Below are 17,837 nucleotides of genomic sequence, written 5' to 3' on the forward strand. Positions count from 1 at the left end.
CTTTAATAAATATGTATTATTCCGCATAGCGCGTAGGCTAACGTGACCGTAAAGACAGCAAGGACGGTTGTTGTCCTCAGGCACTTTCGTGTTCACACAATACGCGACCTAGTTGCTCGTAGGTCTGCCATTTTCTCGGTTTGGAATGTGTGTCCGACGAACAAACGCACCTCTCTATGCTATATATATTATAGACCGACCGACAGATCTTCTCTCCCTCCCTATGAATCAATTAAAAGGCTCAATATTGATTTTAGTCCCTCTGATTTAATAATTTAATAATTTAATTTGACATAATTTTATTTATTCTTTTATAATAACATTAGTTTCTTAAAATAGTCAAATAATCCTTAGATTACAAATTATAAATTATAAATTAATACAAAAATGAATTTATATTTCATTTTCTCAGAAAATATAATTTAATTTTTAGGTTAAATATTTTTCCAATTTTTCAGCATGTTGAAATGAAATCTTATTGGGTTAAAAGGGTGTTTAATTATATAGACAAACTAACTTCAAAGAATCAAATTATATCAAACACTAAAAAGTTTGAATCCAAAATTTGGATATAGAAAGGACCAAAAAAAAAACGAAATTTGACCAAATAGTTATTCTCATTTGTACGATTCAAAGTTCAAACTCGGAGTCCGCGTCGGGGTTTTTTTTTTTTAATTTTCCCAGGGCTAGTTGTTTTCGCTGACTATATTTTGAACCAGTCTCCATCACCACATCTCATTATCCTAAAAGCAAATTTGTGCTTCTCACTAACTTCGCTGCTGTTTTTGCTACTCCTTTTTCTCCCATTGAAACCATGAGTAACACAAAGCGTTCCAGTTCAGGTTGTTTCTCCGCCGTATTCCGCCTGCTTCTTTGCTCGGGGACCCCTCAAACACATCAATCGGACGAGATTTTGGAGTCAAACGCCGTCGATAATGTGGCTGAGGTTCGAGTCCAAACATCTGAAACTGGTCCCGGGATAGTGGCGAGGCTAATGGGACTAGACTCATTGCCGGAAAAAAACTGGGTTTCGGAAGGTAAAACTCCATGTCAAGTTACACGGAGCAGGTCGGTCAATTTCGTGGATTATATGTTGGAGTTTGATTTAACTCGTGCCGGTCATCGCCGGATGAAAACATCGACGTCGTTTCGTGAGGTACTTCCACAAGGTCCGCAGCTATTGCAGAAGCACAATCAGAGTTGTGAATTCTTAGTTGTTTATATGGATGAAAATAAGAAAATGGGGTTTGAGCCAAGGAAATTGAAATCCCAGAGAGGAGATGGATCGAGTAGTAAGCAAAAGGAGAATGTGAAGGACCATCAAGAGAAAAACAGGAAGATATCTAAGCTTATAAATGAGCCAAGGAGAGTTTCTGGTAAGAAATCTTTGAAGTCCAGTAGGTGCATTCAGATCAATCGTCGGGCAAATTCAAGGACAGAAAGTCCATTGAATGAAGTATCTGTTGAGACGAAGAAGAAGAAGAAGAAAAAGAATCAATGTGAAGTTAAGAAATTTGAGTACTCTGAGAATATCTCATAGGGTTCAAGTTCAAGTCCAGTTTCTGTCCTCAATGTCAATGATTTTGCAGCACACCAAGAAAATGACATTTCAGGTTCGTGAAACTAGCATTTGCAGAATTCAAAGAGCTTCAAAAGAGTAAATGAATGACAATTTCATATTGTCATTGCCATCTAACTTGATTGTTTTTTCTTACAGAAGATTCAAAGTCATTGGAAGTGAAGTTAGAGAAGAATGTGTTTCACATGGAGTTGGTGGGTAGGCCTTGCAAATTGACAGATGAAGATATAAAATTCCCAAACTGGATAACCAAGAAAGTTTTCACGTTTGAAGACTTTGAAGAGATTTGTGGGGAGTTTGAGGACCAAATACTTGATCTCATGTTGCACCAAGTAGCTGTTGAACTTATCGGATTGAATGCTTGAAAAAAAAAACTGGTGGTTATTTTGTGCAAAAAAAAGAGTTGCACCAAATACTTGATCTCATGTGAAAGGAGTTCACCGAGTTCGATTACTGATCCAGTTGTCTCTGCAAGCTAATTGCAGCAAGGATTTAGTTTCACGTAGGCAAAGGATACATAGGAATCATATGATACAACTTCATAAACTGAAAATAATAGTTTTTAAGAACAAAATTGCAATATATGTGCAGTTTTATATTGCAGCTTTAGACACAAATTGTAAAACAATATTTAAGTTACTGTCTCACAGCATGAAAGCTAAGCTTGAGTTATTGCCTTACAGCAGTAAGGCTAAGCTATGCATTAGCTATAAAAAGGCCTCTGTTTCTGTAAGAGCATTTAAAGCTCCATCAATCTATAGATTTACCCTTAATTTTCCTCGCTGCAATGACAAATTCAGGAATCACTTGTTGCTCATCCAGTTGTGGCTGTGAGTCAAAGTGCCTCTAGACGGCATTGAGTATTGTTTCCCTAGATGAGTGAGGATTGGCTCCCTCGATTTTGAAGTGCTTTATATATTTTTTTCAATGAATCTGTGCCTAGTGATGCGAAGTTCACTTTCAATTTAGCAGTATGTTCTTGCATAGAGATATCTCCTCTAGAACAACAACCTTCTTGCTTATAAACTCGACTATTTTTCTCATGCTCAGGTTCGATATCCTTCATTTTGAAGTCACATGTTATCGTTCTCAAGTCCTGATCATTGTTTTTTGCATCTCCCTCAGCATGTTTATATATAGAGATTAGAGACATCTCCACTCGAGCAATGGCCATCTTTCATAGGAGCTGGACAATTTTTCCCATGCTCCGACTCTTTGAAGTTCTCAGTTGCCATTTCAAGTCTTTGTCCTCTTGATGAATCAGGTTTGGCATCTTTCGTTTTGAAGTCACTGATCGTCTTTCCCTTAGCATCTTCATACATAGGAACCGGAGGACTTTTCACATATCACTTTCCGAAGTTCCTAATTCCAAATCGAATTCCTTTTCCTCTTGATGAATCAGATTTGACATCCTTCATTTTAAAGTCACTGATTGTCTTTTCCTCAACATGTTCACACGTAGGAATTGGAGGATTTTTCACATTTTCCAACTCAAAGTTCCCGGTTCCAAGTCCAAGTCCTTGTTTGTTACATGAATCAGGTCTGACATCCTTCATTTTGAAGTCAGTGATTGTCTTTCCATCAGCCTGATCAAACATAGGTACTGGAGGATTTTTCTCATGTTCAGGCATTGGAACCAGAGGGTTTTTCACTTTCTCTGACTTGAAGTTCTCGGTTCCAAGTCCTTGTCCACTACTACTAGATGAATCAGGTTTGATATCCTTCATTTTGAAATCACTGATTGTCTTTCCCTTACCATGTTCATGCACAGGAACTGGAGGATTTTTAGCATGCCACTCTTCGAAGTTCCCGATGGAAAGTCCAAGTCCATGTCCTCTTGATGAATCAGGTTTGGCATCCTTCATTTTGAAGGTCTTTCCCTTAGCATGTTCACACATAGGAACTAGAGGATTTTTCACATGCCATTCTTCGAAGTTCCTTGTTCCAAGTCGAAGTCCAAGATCAAATCCATGTCATCTTGATGAATCAGGTTTGACATCATTTGTTTTGATGTCACTGGTTTTCTTTCCATCAGCATGATCAAACATAGGTACTGGAGGATTTTTCGCTTGCTCTGACCCTAAGAAGTTCCTGGTTACTGGTCTTATTCTTTGTCCCCTTGACGAATCAGGTTTGACATCCTCCATTTTGAAGTCAATGAATGTCTTTCCCTTAGCATGTTCACGCATCGAAACCGAAGGATTTTTAGCATGCCACTCTTCAAAGTTCCCAATTGCAAGTCCAATTTCGAGTCCAAATCCTCGTGATGAATCAGGTTTGACATCCTTCGTTTTGAAGTCACTGATTGTTTTTCCCTTGGCATGTTCTAGAGGATTTTTCGCATGCCATTCTTCGAAGTTCCTGGTTCCGAGTCGAAGTTCAAGATCAAGTCCATGTCCTCGTGATGAATCAGGTTTGACATCCTTCATTTTGAAGCCACTGATTGTCTTTCCCAAGCTTTGATCATTGTGTTCTGCCTCTAGCCATGGCTTCTTCAGGTCCGGTAAAACTCTCTCTGCATATTCATGTGTAGCGACGTCTTCTGCATGTTCATGTGTAACTACATCCACCACAAAATCAAAATCCAGTTTTCCGGTTCGGACCAACAAATCTGTCTCACGGTTTGTCAAGCCCAAGCTCAAGTCCAAATTCAACGATACACCGTGCTCATCCTCTGACTCTTCCAATAACAAGCCGATTAACAATCCTAGTCCGTCATTTTCTGATGAATCAAGTTCAATAACACCCTGAGGTTGTGCCTCATCGAAATTCGATCGAAACCTGTCTTTGTTCTTAGAGGCATCTCCATTGTGATTCCCCATGTTGTCGGTGCTCATCTTTCAGTAATCAGCCCACATTTTGCAGCGTTTCATTTATTTCAATTAGTAAGCTAAGCACACAGTTTAATAATTGTTAGGGTAAGGTAAACTATCAGCCATATATAAACAGTGTCAACTAACCAGTAGTTTTCCTCACCCATCCTTAATTTTATCGTGAACCAAACAGAATATTACAGTTAAGGAATGAACTCATTGTACTATCTTCTGTATAGCTTCAAGAAAACTTGTTCATAATATATAGTTTTCACTCAAGTAAATTCCAAAGCAAGAATGAAGATTTATTTCCACGTACATCAATAATTTCCTTTGGTTTCTCAACGACCAAACCAAACCCAACAAGACACTAAATGACGTAATAATAATCAAGAGAAACGTCTGGATTTGCAATAAATCATTAAACCAATAAGTACAAAAAACTAAAAAGTAGTGAAATGTCAGATTTTCTTGTACAGATTTCTTGATCAAGAATAGAAGGCTTTCAAAATAGGGTGCAACAAGGGTAGAATTGAAATGATTACCATTTACAGTTTGGGAATGATATAAATGTTGGAAAAATATGAATGAATTGATTTATTTAATCATGACTATTTAACATCTCTATTCATGAAAATAGTTAAGTTTTTTCATGAAAATTAGTTAATTCATTTCACCCAAAAAGTCAAGTTTTTTCATGTTAACATTTTCATCAAAAGATTATAATTTGTAATCAAATGGCTAAGTCATTTCATTTAACGGTCTTAACCTTTCAATATAAATTCATCTCTATATATAAAGGCTAAGTTGTGACACATATCAACACACAACTTTTCCTATTTTCTTTCAAATACTTTCCTTTCAATTCTCATATTCTCCCAAAGTCATTTTCCGGTGATAGATAAAGATAAAGATTGTGTTCGATTATTCACTACGGTTGTGTTTACTGTTGTGAACGCTTGTTGTTGTATCTTGGGAGACCGACGTCCAACGTTACTCAAAGCACTGAAGAGAGGACGAATCTATCTTAAGGAAATTGTTCATACATGCCTCGACAAAACTCTTCTTCTATTTATTCAGTTTCATCCGATTACAGGTTCTATTTTAATTTCACAATTTTTTTAACTTTATTATTGAAACAAAATTTTTAGATTATAATACAACAACACTATTTTTCAATATTTGCAACAATCTTACGACAAAATTCTTGTGTTATGGTTCAATCTAAACTCAAACAAATTACCATGGTAATATATTTAGGTTAATATATATTTCGTTTCATATTATATTTATTATTTCGGTTTTGATTCCGATTACAGAAAAATATTTGATACTTCATTCAATTCACTGTCTAATGCGATTGTCGCTACACAGAATCAAGCTGCGAAATTCAATGGACAAAATTTCAAAACATAGCAACAGAAAATGTTGTTTTATTTGACGACATTGAATCTGGCCAAATTTTTTAATGATGATTCTCCTACTATTAAAGAGGATGAAGTGGATGCTGCAACCTCATTCAACATTACCGAAGCATGAAAGCGCTCTGATCTTCTATGTCGTAACTACATCTTGAATGGTTTATCTGATGCACTTTATGAAGTATACATCGTAAAGAAAACAGATAAGGAACTATGGGAATCATTGGACCATAAATACAAAACTGAAGATGCCAGTGCTAAGAAATTCTTAGTTGTCAAATTTTTAAACTTTGTAATAATTGATTCTAAAACTGTTGTGAATCAAGTGCTTCCAACTGATCATTCATGGTATTCTCGCAGAAGGGATGATTATAAGCGAATCCTTTCAGGTGGTGGCCATTATTGAAAAACTTTCGCCTGCTTGGAATGACTTTACGAATTATCTTAAGCATAACAGAAAAGAAATGACAGTGGAAGATCTGATTATGAGACTTCGAATTGAAGAAGACAATCGATGTACAACTAAAAGGCTAAACAAAACAGCCAATCATAACATTGCCAAGGCAAATGTGGTGGAAGTCAAAAAGGATTTCAAAAAAAGAAAGCAAGCTCAAATTGAGTCTAAACTAGGACCAAAAGGCGGTGTTTCTAAGAAGCAAAAATTCCAAGGGAAATGCTTTAATTGCAATATGACGGGACATATGTCATTTGAATGTAGGCTTCCAAAAAGGTCCATAACAAAAGAGGTTAATGTTGTGACAGAAATTTCCAAGGAAGTATTTGAACTTGACGTATGTTCTGTGATCTCTGAAGTTAATTTGGTTGATTCAAATCCAAGAGAATGGTGGCTTGATACTGGTGCCACACGCCTTATTTGTTGTGACAATGACACCTTTGTTGAGTTGGTTTCTTGAGAGAAATTCGAAAAGCTCTATATGGGCAATGCTACAACTTCCAAGATCAAGAGGAAAGACACTGTAATTTTAAAGATGACTTCTGGCAAAGAGTTGAAACTTCAAAATGTGTTGTATGTGCCTGACATATGAAAGAACCTTGTCTCGGACCCTCCTAAGTGCACATGGATTTAGGATGGTGTTTGAACCTGTTGAAAGAAATACAGAAACTCTCGATATAATACACAGTGATGTTTGTGACTTAAAATTTGTTCAAACTAGATGATGAAATAAATATTTTATTACCTTCATTGATGATAGCACAAAATAGTGCTATGTATATTTGCTTAAAAGCAAAGATGAAGCTATAAAAAAATTATTCTCTATAAGCAGGAAGTTGAAACCCAACTTAACAAAAGGATTAATAGGGTGAGAAGTAATCGTGGTGGTGAATATATTGAACCGTTTGGTCAATATTGTGCACAACATGGTATTATTCATGAAGTAACACCACCATACTCTCCTCAATTGAATGGAGTAACAGAGCGGAAAAATTGAATATTAAAGGAAATGATTAACACTATGTTAGGAAGTTCTGGGTTGTCACAGAACATGTGGGGGAAGTTGTCTTATCAGCAAATTACCTTTTAAATAAGGTGCCCCACAAGAAAAAAGACAAGACACCATGTGAGTTATGGATAGGCAAGAAACCCTCCTACAATTACTTGAAAGTGTGGGCGTGTCTTGCAAAGGTAATGACTCATTTATCAAAACAAATGAAAATAGGTCCTAAAACAGTGGATTGTATTTTCATTGGCTATGCTCACCACAACAATGCATATCGATTTCTTGTGCATGAATCAAAGAATTCATACATTCACAAGAATACGATATTATAATCTAAAAATGTCTCATTCTTTGAAAATATATTTCCTTGTAAAATTAGAGAAGTTGGATCAAGTTCAAGGAAACGAACTTTAGAAACTATTAATGAAAATAGTCAAGACTTCAAACAAGAGGTTGAAGTCGTGAAGTCGAGATAGATCCAAGAAAAAGTAAAAGGGCACGAGTAGAAAAATCATTTGGATCAAATTTTCTAACCTATATGCTAGAGACTAAACCTGTAACTTATAGTGAAACTATACGTTCATCTGAAAGCAATTTTTAGAAAGATTCCATCGAGAGTGAAATTGATTACATCATGCAAAATCATAATTGATTCCATCATGTAAAATCATATGTGGGAATTAGTGAATCTTCTTTATGGAATTAAACCATTAAATTTTAAATGGATTTTCAAATGAAAAATGAAAGCAGATGGAACAATTGATAAATATAATTTCATATTGGTTATCAAAGGGTACCGACAAAAGGAAGGTCTTGATTACTTTGATACATATTCAGCCGTACCAAGAATAACTTCTATAATAATGATACATGCAATTGTCGCTTTACGAAATTTAGAAGTACATCAAATGGATATTAAGTCTGTTTTCCTTAATGGAGACCTTGATGAGGAAATTTACATGGAACAACCTGAGGGTTATGTAGCTCAAGGACAAGAAAAGAAAGTATGTAAGTTGGTAAAGTCATTATATGGACTTAAGTAGGCACCAAAGCAATGTCATGAAAAGTTTGATAGTGTTATGATATCAAATGGATTTAAAATAAATGAGTTGACAAATGTGTGTATGTCAAAACCACTGTTGATGGATATGTAATCTATGCCTATATGTTGACGACATACTCATTGTTGGAAGTAACAATGAAATGATAAAACTTACCAAAAATATGTTAAATTCAAAATTTGACATGAAAGGCATGGAACTTGTTGACATGATTTTGGGCATCCAAATCAAAAGGTCATCTGAAGGTCTCATATTGACTCAGTCATACTATTTAGACAAGATTCTTGAAAATTTTGGCAAGGATGATTCTAGTGTAGCCAAAACTCCGATATATACAAGTCAACATCTATCTAAAAATAAAGGTGAAAGTGTTAATCAAGTGGAATATGCAAGGATCATAGGCAGTTTAATGTACCTTATGAGTTACACTAGACCTAATATTGCTTTCACTGTAAGCAGTTTAAGTAGATTTACAAGCAATCCATGGGAGAAACACTGGAAAACAATTGTGAGGGTATTGAGATATCTCATATATACTCGAAACTATGGATTGCATTATTCTAGAGATTCTGCTATGTTAGAATGATTCTCTTATGCCAGTTGGATATCTGATATTTAAGACACCAAAAGCACAAGTGGTTATATTTTCATATTGGGAAGAGGAGTTGTGTCATGGAAATCCTCAAGACAAACAATTATAACCAGATCCATGATGGAATATGAGTTTGTAGCCTTGGACAAAATTGGAGAAGAGGCAGAATGGTTACGAAATTTCTTGGAGGATATTCTTGAATAGCCAAAGTCTGTACCCAAAATATGTATATATTGTGATAACCAAGCAACAATTGGTAGAGCACAAAATGTAATGTATAATGGTAAGTCGAAACACATGCGACGTCGACACAATAACATTAGACAACTGATCTCAACTGGAGTTATCTCTATTGATTTTGTAAGATCAAAATATAACATTGCGGATCCGCTAACCAAAGGGTTGAATCGAGATCAAGTTGATAAAACATCAAGAGGAATGAGACTAAAGCTCATGAATTGTTAAGACTCTATATGAATAGGAAAACCCAACCTAGTTAACTGGAGATCCCAAGATCTAGGTTCAATGGGACAACCTACTTGCATAAACCTGGTGAGATCATTGTGGGGGTTTTTATCCCCCAAACTCATTCATATGATGAAAACAATGAGTAAAATGTGGATGAGGTTAAGCAATGCTTTTAATGACCAATATGTGTTTCGTTGAACCGAACAACATAAGTCACCTATGTGAGAGTAAAGTGGAGCCACTTCAAAAAGACTATTGGGGCATAGTTCTCTAAGTTCTTGCAGAACCAGGAAATGTCCACAACCATATAAACATAACCATGAAAAGCAAACTCTTGTCAGTGAGATATTTGTTTGAGGTATGTCATCACTTACACAAACGGCGAGACAGTTCAAGGACATCATGTCTATTGGACAGCCAGTAAGGTAAACATATTTTCACAAGGGAAGGTTCAAAGTGGATGCCTACCTATCATTTACAAATATCGAATGTAGAATATATCACCACATCATATCAATTTTTTAAACAATCAAATTCATTCATGTGTAGAATTGAAAAAAATGTTGTTTAACAAAAATATGTTAGAATCTATCACAACAATTTTTAAACAGTGAAAAACTTTGAAAAAAAGATGGCGAAGTAGGAAAACATTGACCGGAGTTTAAGGATCAAACTCTAAGAAATTGAAAAGCGGAGCGTTGTACGTACCTTGAGGAAGACAAGTGGCTAAATTTATTGAAGATTGTGATGGGAAAGAGAGAATATGGGGTTTTCTTTGAGCTTTGAAAATTGGGACTGAGAATTTCAGGGCTTTGTAATGGCAGAAAATATATTCTTTTGACTACCTCCAGCTTCTTTGGGATTTGGTTTGAAAAATAATAATAGTAGATATTATACCACGTCATCATAAACATACTAGCCCTAAATCTGTATTCCATCCTTCTACGTAATAAAATTAATAGATTAGTCTCTTTGTTTTAATTTGTTGACTTTTGATCCTCGGACAATTGAAAAGTATATCCAATTACTAGAAAATACATGATTGCATATCAATTGTTGAACCATTGAATTTTCTCCTTACATATCGATGATGGGAACAAATTTGATTTTTCAATTGTTAGCGATTTATTTCCTTTTGTCGTAGTCCATGACATAACGATAGTTGATTGGTGTTTGAAGGAGAACAATATTAAATGATTATGAGGAAGAAGAAGAGGGTCAGTCAATCATTAGCATTCCATCTCTTTTCCTCTCTTGATTGAGAGTATTTATAGTAATATTTTGTGTGTGTTAGTTGTATGATCGTCATAGCTATTTATAAGTCGACAGACTATGAAGATCTGATAGTCAAATTTTGGATTTTGTTCATCGCATTACGTGGACCTATCAGAGAGCTTATTTGTGTATTGTAGTTGACCAAAAGTCTATGTTTGAGAGATATAAACTAGTCGAAGAGTCTAGTGGACGGAAAGATTTTAGGAGGTAATCTCGATATATATAAAAAAAATTGTCTCCCTTAATTGAGGAAATGTCATAAAATGACATTTAGATTAACTATTGATTTTACTCTTTATTGAACTATTAATTTTTAGATTAACAACTCTATCATGAATCTAACTAACATGCGATACTCATAGGACTTCGGAATCAATGATTGAATGGGCTGCTCAAAATGGAAGGGTAAATCTCTACTTTCCACCATTCTGAGGATAGTTTGGACCGCTTTTAACTACATTTGGGAGGAAAGAAATAGAAGGATTTTCAAAAGAGGATCAAGAACAACGGATCAAGTTCTTAAGTCTATCAAGGAGCTTGTTCCAATCCAACTCATTGATAGGAAAATTAATAGAATAGATTATGTTAATACTAATCTATGTAATTATTGGGGGTATAAACTAATCATTTTTTTTGTAAATATGTTGTTTATACTCCCAATTGGGATGATTGTTGTATGATGAACCTTTCTTAATTGGATAATAAATTCTACTTATCCAAAAAAAATTAGATTAACGATTTAATTTTAAAGCTTAACAATATTACTCATTAAGTTGGTGTTCGTAAAAATTTAAAAGAAAGTTGAATTTTATTGTTACTTTATTATAAGGTTAATTTTATTGAAAATATATTTAAGAAATAGTAATAGATTTTGGAGGACGAGAGTCAGATGAAGATTTTTCTGATAAGAATATTTAAAATTTTAATGACTTATAAATATTTTAAAATTTAAATTTAAATTTTTATATTTATAATTTATTATTTTATAACTTTTAATTTTTAATTTTTTACTTAAAGATTGAATAAACCATTGAATTTTCAATTAAAATCAAGTAAGTATTTGAACTTGATCAAAGAAGTCAGTTATACCCTCAAACTCAACTAAAAATAATCAATTCAACCTCTTGATAAGTCATCGTTCACATATAGATCACTATGTCAATACCATAGACCATCAATCTATCATATTAATATAGTGGACTACTACGTCAATATTGTATCTATCAACTTTCTTCAAATGACGAAATTAATATAAAATTATTTTCACATTATAAATTTTAATTTAAAAATTATCATTTTTAATAGTATGAGATGATTACAAAATAATATATATGTTCATAATTCTTTTTAATTATTGACAACGCACATGCTTTACAAACATAATTGTTCGAATCTGAAACCTTTAAGAAGAGCAACACTATATTTCATCACTAAGATCACTCAATAGGTTTAATATTCTTTCTAATTTAATAACAACCTTCAATTAGTAAAATTAAAAACCTCCATTCATGCCGCGTCAAGGTTTTCATTAACAAAATGGCACTTTTAGTAATTTTCGATATATAATTCATTCAGGTGATAGGTTTAGTCCTTCTACTATATCAAATTTAAAATTTAATTTTTATATTTCAATACACATTAATTTGTCACATTAGATCAATTTAGTCCCCAATTCTATACCAACCTTCTATTGAAAAATTATAGCAATTTGGATATGTATACGAGTAATTTTTTTAATAATCTGAGATGATTACAATATAAAATATGTTTAGAATATTTTTTAAATTACTGAAACAACTCGATGAATAATTTTAGTAATTTTAGATATATACTTTATTTAAATTATAGTTTTAGTTCCTCTATTATATTATAAAAGATAATATTTTATTCATATATTTTAATTTAATATAATTTATAGTGTTGGTCCAGTTTAGATCCCAATTTCATGACAACCTTTGATTAGAAAGTTGAACTAGTCAATTTACTATCATGTAAAAAAGACTTTATTATTTTAACATTAGTTCTTAATCTTTTTTAATAATAGATAATATATACCCGTAAACGTAATTATATAAACAAAATTTCTAAAAATATTATATTTTCTTCTATTACTGAAAAAACTTGACGTGTTGTTTACATTTTAATTACTAAAGATAATTTCATTTTCCATTAATTAATTCTCATAGGGATTTGGACCCACCATTATCATATGACCCCATAATTCATCAAATCAACCTCCAATCATGCTGCATCTTCCTGGATATGTAGGGTCATCGACTTTTCAATTATTTAATTTGGTTGAACTAAAATAAGTAATTACATAATTTCACAAAAACAAAAAAGGGCCAATTTACAGTTACATTTAACAAAAAAAAAGTTACAAAATTAATTAGATTTTATATTGTAATTGCTGATGTTCAATATTAGAGAATGATGGTTATCATCATTTTTATCTATTTATTATTTTTTAATTGAATGAAAATTATTAGTAAATAATCAGAGATGGTGAGAATAAAATTTAGAAAAAAACAATTTGAGATCAAAGATAAGAGGAGGAGAATATAGAAAAAGAAAAGAGCTCGAATCCATATGTGGAGAGAAATGATCCTCGTCCTATATATATATATATATTATATTTTTTAAAAGATAAACTACTCTTTTAATTATTTTAATTCTATTTTTATCACTCAATTATTATTTATTCAAAATCATATATAACATTACATTATGTTTTTATTTTGATTACTTGTCACTAGGTTTGACTGTTGAAATGGTAACGTAGTAAGATATAATAATAATTTTTATCCTCAAAAACTCATACATTTATCGATATGGTCCAACCTAAAATTCCAAAATTCCTCTCCTAGATCCCGACCATAGACATTGCATATTTTCTTAGTTGTCGTGGTCGCCTCTCCACATTGGCTGCAGATCTCTCATCGACTCCTTACAACATGATGACGAGCGAACGACGGTAAGAGTGATTACGTGTCTGAACATCATTGCACACCTCTTACTAGATTTTTGATGAATGGTTGGAAGTTGGAGTCAACAGACGTCGAGTGACTGTGAATGCAATAAACAAAGAAAAGGGAAACTAATAAAAACAACGAAAAAAATTATGTTCTAAGAATGTATATTTCGCAAAAGAACGACGATAATAACATATGGATGACCACTTTGAGTAACACATGGTCACGTGGGTAAATTTTATTATCAATGTCAATGCTGTACATATTCAACTTCTTTGACTTTCTAACATATGCAAACATTCGAGGAATCAATAGTCTACAAATTCAATATGCATGGCAAATACCGATTAATATTTTTGTTACAATAATCAAAATCTTCATGGACCACACTTTTCCTTAATCTTCAAGTAAAGGAAAAGTATACTATAGTATTTAATATTTATCGATTGGACCATGTTTTGTTGTCAAAATACGCAACAATATCATGGACCACTACCTTATCATATAATTCCAAGAAGAAGAATAAAAGGAAAATAGAATGGATAAATTCAAGTTGTTAATTAATATATTTATTACTATATAATAAAACTAGTAATATATATTTTGGTTGTCCTCTCGGTTCCAGGACTTCGTTTTAACTAATTCGGATCGACTCATGTTATATATATGGTTTTAATGAGTGAATCCCTCTACGAATATTTTTGTATACACAAGACCTCAAACTCGAGATTTCTTTAAACGATATCAAACTGCTTACCGCTTGAATCAATGATATTGGTCTAGTAATATATTTTAAATGCCCTTTTAGTATTCTCCTTAAGATCACCCGTGAATGATATAAAATAAAAGGTAAAATACCTCAAAATCACTAAACTATTGGTTTGATCCTATTTTGATCACTGAACTAAAAGTTTTGTCAATTAGATTACTAAACTTTCAATTTAGTTTTAATCAAGTCATCAAATGTTAACTGCTAACGTAATTATTGACATGAAAATTAAATAAATTTGTATAACATTTTTTGTCCTCATTATTTACAATCCTTTCATTTTGGTATTAATTTTAATCCTTCAATAATTTAAATTCAATAAACTTAAGTATGACCAAATTGATAGAATCTACAAGTAATGAAGATTAGATATGTTATTATATAATTTGCTTAATTGTCATGTCAACAATTATGTTTGTGATTAATGATTGGTGACTTGATTGAAACCAAGATGAAAATTTAATGACCTAATTGATAAAAAAAATTAATTTAATAATTTAAATAGAATCGAATCAATAGTTTAATGATCTCGAGATAGTTTTTCCTAAAATAAATAAAGGGAATAACATAATAATAAAAGTAATAAATGGAAAGGCTTAAAAGAAAGGGTGTTAAAGGAGGAAATCTACGAGTCCCTACTTGTCACAATCACAAGAAACATATGCTCAGAAAGTTCACATATATATTAGCTTTGTAGAGAATTAACCGTTGCTTTAACAAGGTATTTATAACAATAATTTTCATTGTGGGATCAAACAATTTTTTCCATGGGCATCAATCTTGACAGATGCATGGTATGAAAAATACAATATACATACACACTATTGTGTCTATATACACATATATAACCTTAAACATCAACCCCACATGTTCCATTTGTTACCATGATCTTACCACTAACAAAAAAATAGATGTGAAGGGATTAGTTCATATCCATACAATCATACATGCATATAGAAAGCAAACCATTAAAGTTAAACTTAGGTTCACATACAACATATAGTACTATTAGAAATAATTAGTCTTGAATTATTCTCCTAGCGACAAATATGAACACTATAAGCCACTCAAAAATATAATCAATTTGATAATGATTTGTGTACTCTGTATGAACATATAAAAGAATTTTTGATATTTTATAGTGTATAATTTTATGTATTTTTAATGAATCAGACGATGCATATATGTATAAAACATGGAGATTGATGAGGAGATTGATCTATATAAAGGAAATGTGCCACACCTTGAGAGGCATTAGCAAGAATGGACCATTCCCAAGAGTGTCCGCAAGAAAATCTATATATTGTTTCCATAGAATATTGAACTTTGATAATAAGCATTTACTTGTGCCACTATTGTTTGTGGATCCATTGCATAGTATTAAGTTGCATCTACAACGAAACGTAACGATCGTATTATAATGATTTTTAAGATCATCATGATACCATAATCGTATTTGTAATTTAGAAATGTTATAACATATACCGCAACCATAATTTAGTATTATGCTTTAATCTCTTCTACTATACCACCAAAGATAACCCTTAAAGCCTTTTTGTTCATGGTGCTTCCATGGTTGCCTCTTGAATGGCAATGAAGAGGAAAAAAAACTAATGAAAACTATCTAGCAAAGGAAGCCCCCAAAATGGGCCAAAAAGGAGAAAAATAAACAAAGTGAACCTGGTTACATTTGACCTTCTCTTCTAAGCTTGTTTAAGAGTGTGGTGATGAGGGCATCTCTCTTCTCCGCCCTAGCTTCTTCCCTCATCCGCCGTTGCTCTTCCCTTTCCCTCCACCGTCTCTCCATCATCATCCTCTCGTTCTCCAACGCTTCCATCGTCTGTCGCCACTCGATCTCCTTCGACCGCCGCTCGTTCTCCCTCGACTCGAACGCTTCCCTCCATTGCATCTCCATCTGCAACTGCTGCCTCATGAAATCCTCCAAAATTTGCTTTATATCATTGTTTCCACCACTTGTGCCAGTACCACCAATTTTCACTTTCTTCTTCTTTCTAACACTATACTTATCATCCAACTCGTTTTCCTCCGTATCTTCTTCCTCATCAGAAGCCGCAGACATTTTCCTTGTGGCTCCTCCTCCTCCGCCGCCTTCGCTTTCCGAACATAGAATACTTTGCATCCTAGCCGTGAATATAGCCTGCAAGTCGTCGTAAAAAGGAAACTGCTGCCTTGCAGCTTCCGCTTCAATCGTCCCACATCCCTGTGAGTAATATTAGATCATCAAAGGGTTAAAAGTTACTCCAAAACTTAAAAACATAAGATCGAATATTAGATCATCAAAGGGTTAAAAGTTACTCCAAAACTTAAAAACATAAGATTGAATATTAAAGATTATTTACCTTGTATCGAGTGACGAGATTCTTCCACTTGCACTTGCACTGTTCGGCGCTTCGATTGTAACCTTTGTCCCTCATCCGTGTAGAGATAACTTCCCAGAGTAGCTTGTTCCTCTTCGTCTCCATGAAGCTTTGATCCAACTCTGCTCTGATAGATAAAAACTCCTTTGTCTCTTGAAGGCTCCATTGAGGAAACCTATCAGAAGCAGCTTCAACGTTAGCACTCACAGGATGATTTTGCAGATGATGATGCCGATGATGGTGTCCCTCCATATTTAGTTTTTTTCCCTCCTAACAGAAGATCATTGATTCTGAAAAGGGAAAAGATCAAAAAGGAAAAACCAGCAAAGATTTATAAGGAAACGGTGTGAACACAAGCAGAACTGGTGTGAACCATCGAGGATCGAGAAAGAAGAAAACTCACCCGGAAAAGGCAACAGGAAAAAGAAGGGAGAAAGATAGATGGGTTTTGTTAATCGTTCATGATCAAGTAAATGAGATCAAACAAAGCTTTCTTCTTCTTCTTTCTGTCTTACCAACACAAGAGCCTCTCTCTCTTTCCATCTCTATCCTTCTACGCGTAAAATCTTTTCTGTTTTCTTCTTATTTTTCCTTTTTTTAATTAATTATTATTAATCTTTTTTTTTTGGACAATTTGGCCCGTTGCGTTCACATGGCGTCATGCTGATGGTCCTGGATTTTATTTTTTTAGAACTTATGTTAAATGAATCTTTGTTATTACTGATCTCTATATTTTCTGAACACTTTTTAAGTTTTTTTACTTATTAAAATTAAATAAATGAATACTTCTTAAAAATAGAATAATTTATATATTTTTTGAAAGTAAATAAATAAAAATAATTTATGACAGTGTTGATTTTTTTTTAATATATGATGTTTGATGTGTGTTTAATTATGGTTAGATAATTTCCATAAATAAAATTGAAAATTTTATAATGTTCTTTTTCATAATTTTGAAAATTTTAATTTTTTTTATGAATTTTTTATATATTTTTAGTTAAATCCTTATTTTCTCTTCATATATATATATATATATTATATATATATAT

General features: G+C 32.9%; 1 protein-coding gene across 3 annotated transcripts; it reads right to left on the reverse strand.

Moving 5' to 3' along the window:
- Window positions 1–836: 836 nt before the first annotated feature.
- LOC120150826 (trihelix transcription factor GT-3b-like) lies at window positions 837–17,066 on the reverse strand. Of its 3 annotated transcripts, XM_039163443.1 has the most exons (4): window positions 16,771–17,066; window positions 16,099–16,631; window positions 14,132–14,137; window positions 837–849 (listed from the first exon to the last, which is right to left on the reverse strand). In XM_039163443.1, the coding sequence occupies exons 1-3, from the start codon at window positions 17,038–17,040 to the stop codon at window positions 14,134–14,136; spliced, it is 807 nt and encodes a 268-aa protein (XP_039019374.1). In that variant the 5' UTR covers window positions 17,041–17,066; the 3' UTR covers window positions 837–849; window positions 14,132–14,133. The 3 variants fall into 3 exon arrangements, with proteins under 3 accessions (XP_039019374.1, XP_039019373.1, XP_039019375.1); XM_039163442.1 differs by lacking the exons at window positions 837–849; window positions 14,132–14,137 and having other exon boundaries at window positions 16,052–16,631; XM_039163444.1 differs by lacking the exons at window positions 837–849; window positions 14,132–14,137 and having other exon boundaries at window positions 16,052–16,609; window positions 16,771–16,986.
- Window positions 17,067–17,837: the final 771 nt, after the last annotated feature.

This window comes from Hibiscus syriacus, unplaced genomic scaffold, assembly GCF_006381635.1.
Source record: "Hibiscus syriacus cultivar Baekdansim isolate YM2019G1 unplaced genomic scaffold, ASM638163v2 tig00111027_pilon, whole genome shotgun sequence".
NCBI lineage: Eukaryota > Viridiplantae > Streptophyta > Magnoliopsida > Malvales > Malvaceae > Hibiscus > Hibiscus syriacus.

Coding starts and splice junctions, on each gene's coding strand:
- LOC120150826 (XM_039163443.1), bottom strand. CDS start 17,040: ATGGAGGGACACCATCATCGGCATCATCATCTGCAAAATCATCCTGTG. Junction 16,632..16,770: donor ATCTCGTCACTCGATACAAG/GTAAATAATCTT, acceptor TATTACTCACAG/GGATGTGGGACGATTGAAGC.